At 61.3% G+C, this 2,452-nt stretch overlaps 2 protein-coding genes and 1 non-coding gene across 3 annotated transcripts in view; 1 reads left to right on the top strand and 2 right to left on the bottom strand.

Annotated features, from left to right (window-relative positions):
- Positions 1-1,150, top strand: part of LOC104536933 (11-cis retinol dehydrogenase-like) — a gene marked incomplete at its 5' end in the record, with an annotated part of 3,496 nt that extends 2,346 nt beyond the window's left edge. The window contains one exon of the mRNA XM_010179677.1: positions 1,113-1,150. Coding sequence (XP_010177979.1) covers positions 1,113-1,150 — 38 coding nt within the window. The remainder of the gene's footprint in view (positions 1-1,112) is intronic.
- Positions 1,151-1,531: 381 nt separating this feature from the next.
- Positions 1,532-2,452, bottom strand: part of IL34 (interleukin 34) — a gene marked incomplete at its 5' end in the record, with an annotated part of 3,495 nt that continues 2,574 nt past the window's right edge. The window contains 2 exons of the mRNA XM_010179676.1: positions 1,532-1,551; positions 1,631-1,773. Of these exons, the coding sequence (XP_010177978.1) occupies positions 1,532-1,551; positions 1,631-1,773 (163 nt within the window). The remainder of the gene's footprint in view (positions 1,552-1,630; positions 1,774-2,452) is intronic.
- TRNAG-GCC lies at positions 1,847-1,917 on the bottom strand. Its single transcript has one exon. It is a non-coding gene; the product is annotated as a tRNA-Gly (tRNA).

Genomic DNA, 2,452 nt, shown 5'->3' with positions numbered 1-2,452 from the left:
CCCAAAACCAGTCCGGGCCTTTGCCCGCCCCAAGGATGCTGATGGACTTGTTTCCGTCTGGTTCAAGGCCAGCAAAGGCTCTTCCTTTTCCAGCAGCCGAGCGTTTCACAGCAGGAGCATCTCCCAAGCCCCAGCACATCCCTAGGGATGGCTTTTGGGACCTCGGCACCTTGCCCAGGGCTGACCCTCCCCGCAGCCACCCCATCTCGCAGCACATCACGAGACGTCACAAACAGCCTCCAAGTCCCCTTTGCGTGAGCGCGCTCCCTGTTGACATTTTGTGAAGCCATCCCTCGAAAGAGGCACCAGAAACAAGAAAAAAACCAACGTTGCAACATCTCAAGTGGGCACTTGGGCCTTGGCTCACCTCGAGCCCAGCCGCTTGCTGCTGGGATGCTCTGGGAAGCCCGGCTGGGGTCATTTTTTTCCGGGGCAGCTTCATCTTTCTCACGGTGGAGGAGCACAGGGCAGGGACTGTTCCCACGCCCGACGTGAGGCAGCGGGAGGTGGGAGCTGGGCCCCGGGGGCTCAGGCAGCCCCAGGTGGGTCCTGGACCACCCGGGGTCTCTTTGTGAAAGCCAGCGGGGATGGGCGAGGGGGTCCCTCAAACTAAAGCCCTTTATCAAGCAGCACCTCGTAGTTGGTGGGCTTTATATGAGCTCTGTGTGGGCTGGATATAAACACAGCGTTGCTCAGCATGAAGGGAGGAGGAAGAGGAGGAGGAAGAAATCGCATCCGCTCACGCTGCAGTGCCCACAGCCTCACCTGCACACTCACGAAAGCCCAAGCAGCCTGCAGCCAGGAATACATCAATTAAGGGCTCTAATAGTTGATTAAGTTAGTTAATTAAGCTGGGAAGGGGGGAGGCAGCCGGCCAGCCCCCAGCCCCTCCGGCACGCCACGGCGCCGCCAAGCACAACAAACAAATGCAGATGTTTTCTGGCTGGGGCTGACGGAGGCAGCTCAGCAGGCAGTGGTGCTGTGGGCGTCCCTATACTGGGGTGAATATCCTGATAAAGGGGACACAAAGAAGCCAAGGGAGGGAAACTGACACCACAAAAGAGGACGCAGCGGAGGCGGTTGGGGTTCTCTCTGCTGGTCCTTTATTTCAGGTAAAGTTGGAGGCTCCCGGGACCCGGCTGGGAGCTGAGCGGTGACGCCGAGCACTAGAGAATTGCCTGTTTTTTAATGAAAGCTGAGGGAAAAATACAAACTGAGAGGAATCGGGCAATGGCCTGGCACCCGCTGCGGCCAGGGCAGGGCAGCAGGTCCCCCCCGCCTGCCCACAGGGGGCTGCAGCTGAGCCCCCCAGCCTGCACCCAAGCAGAAGATGCCAGGCATTTCGGATGGGGCTGACCCTGCGGCTGTGCACAAGCCCACGGCCCCAGAGAGGATGGCACTTGGTCCCAGAGCGGGTGGCGTTTGTCCTCCCCTCTCCTTTTGCACTTTCCGTAGGGACCCCCCAAGGGGCTCTGCTGGGGGAGTGTCAGAGCGGAGGCAGAAGCCCAGGCTCCAGGGGTCTTCTGCGGCGTTAGGTGGACTCCCACCGACCTGGGCAGAGGGGGACAGGTGTCACAGCATGGGATGTCCCCCACGCGTGGTCCATCAGCTCCCCAAGGTCCCTACTCACAGGGTGTCCCATAGAGCATCCGCATGACCTTGAGGCAGTTGTCCAGCAGCGCCTTGGGGCGCACGGCCTTCCTCCGGCTTTCGAGGCCTGCGCTGTGGACCAGCTTCACCAGGTCGGCCACCACCGCCTCCACGTCCGTCTGCGGGGACAGGTCACCAGGGCATCACCGAGGTGTCCCCCCACCCCGGGGACACCAGGGTGCAAAACTGCAGCCGCTGCATTGGCCGGGAATCGAACCCCGGCCTCCCGCGTGGCAGGCGAGAATTCTACCACTGAACCACCAATGCCAGATGTGGGGCACCCCACGGACCTGTCCCACGGCCCCACACGCAGTGGGGGGAAGGAGCAGGGACGGGTGCTGCCAGCTGTGAACTCTCCCAGAGAGAGGACCCCAACTGACAGCTCCGATGACAGCGCTGCAGCCATGGGAGCGCTTCTTCCTGCTGCCTCAGACACCACCTCCAGCAAGGGGGGATGGTGAGGGGCGCAGTCATTAGCCCTCAGAGTTAACACTCTGATGAGAAGATCAACCAAAACTGACTCTCTTCTCCGAGGGGTTGCAGAACTGCCCCACAGCAAAAGGAAAAGGCAGTCACGCTTTGTGTTCACCCGGGAGACCCAGCTGTGACAGAGCACCCCCACCCAGCACCCAAATGCAGCTTTCTCCCGGCTGCAGCAGCACAGCCCAGTCCCATTGCCCTGGGCCAGAGACCCTCACTGCCACCACACCAGGGACACTCATTGCCACTGTGAGCCAGACGACACTGCCACCCAGGGCTCCTGTCAGGGTGACACTGTCACCACCACCAAGGCTCCTGTCAG

This window comes from Mesitornis unicolor, unplaced genomic scaffold (genome assembly GCF_000695765.1).
Source record: "Mesitornis unicolor isolate BGI_N332 unplaced genomic scaffold, ASM69576v1 scaffold33322, whole genome shotgun sequence".
In the NCBI taxonomy this organism is placed as follows: domain Eukaryota; kingdom Metazoa; phylum Chordata; class Aves; order Mesitornithiformes; family Mesitornithidae; genus Mesitornis; species Mesitornis unicolor.
This window is presented reverse-complemented; position numbering and strand designations above follow the sequence as displayed.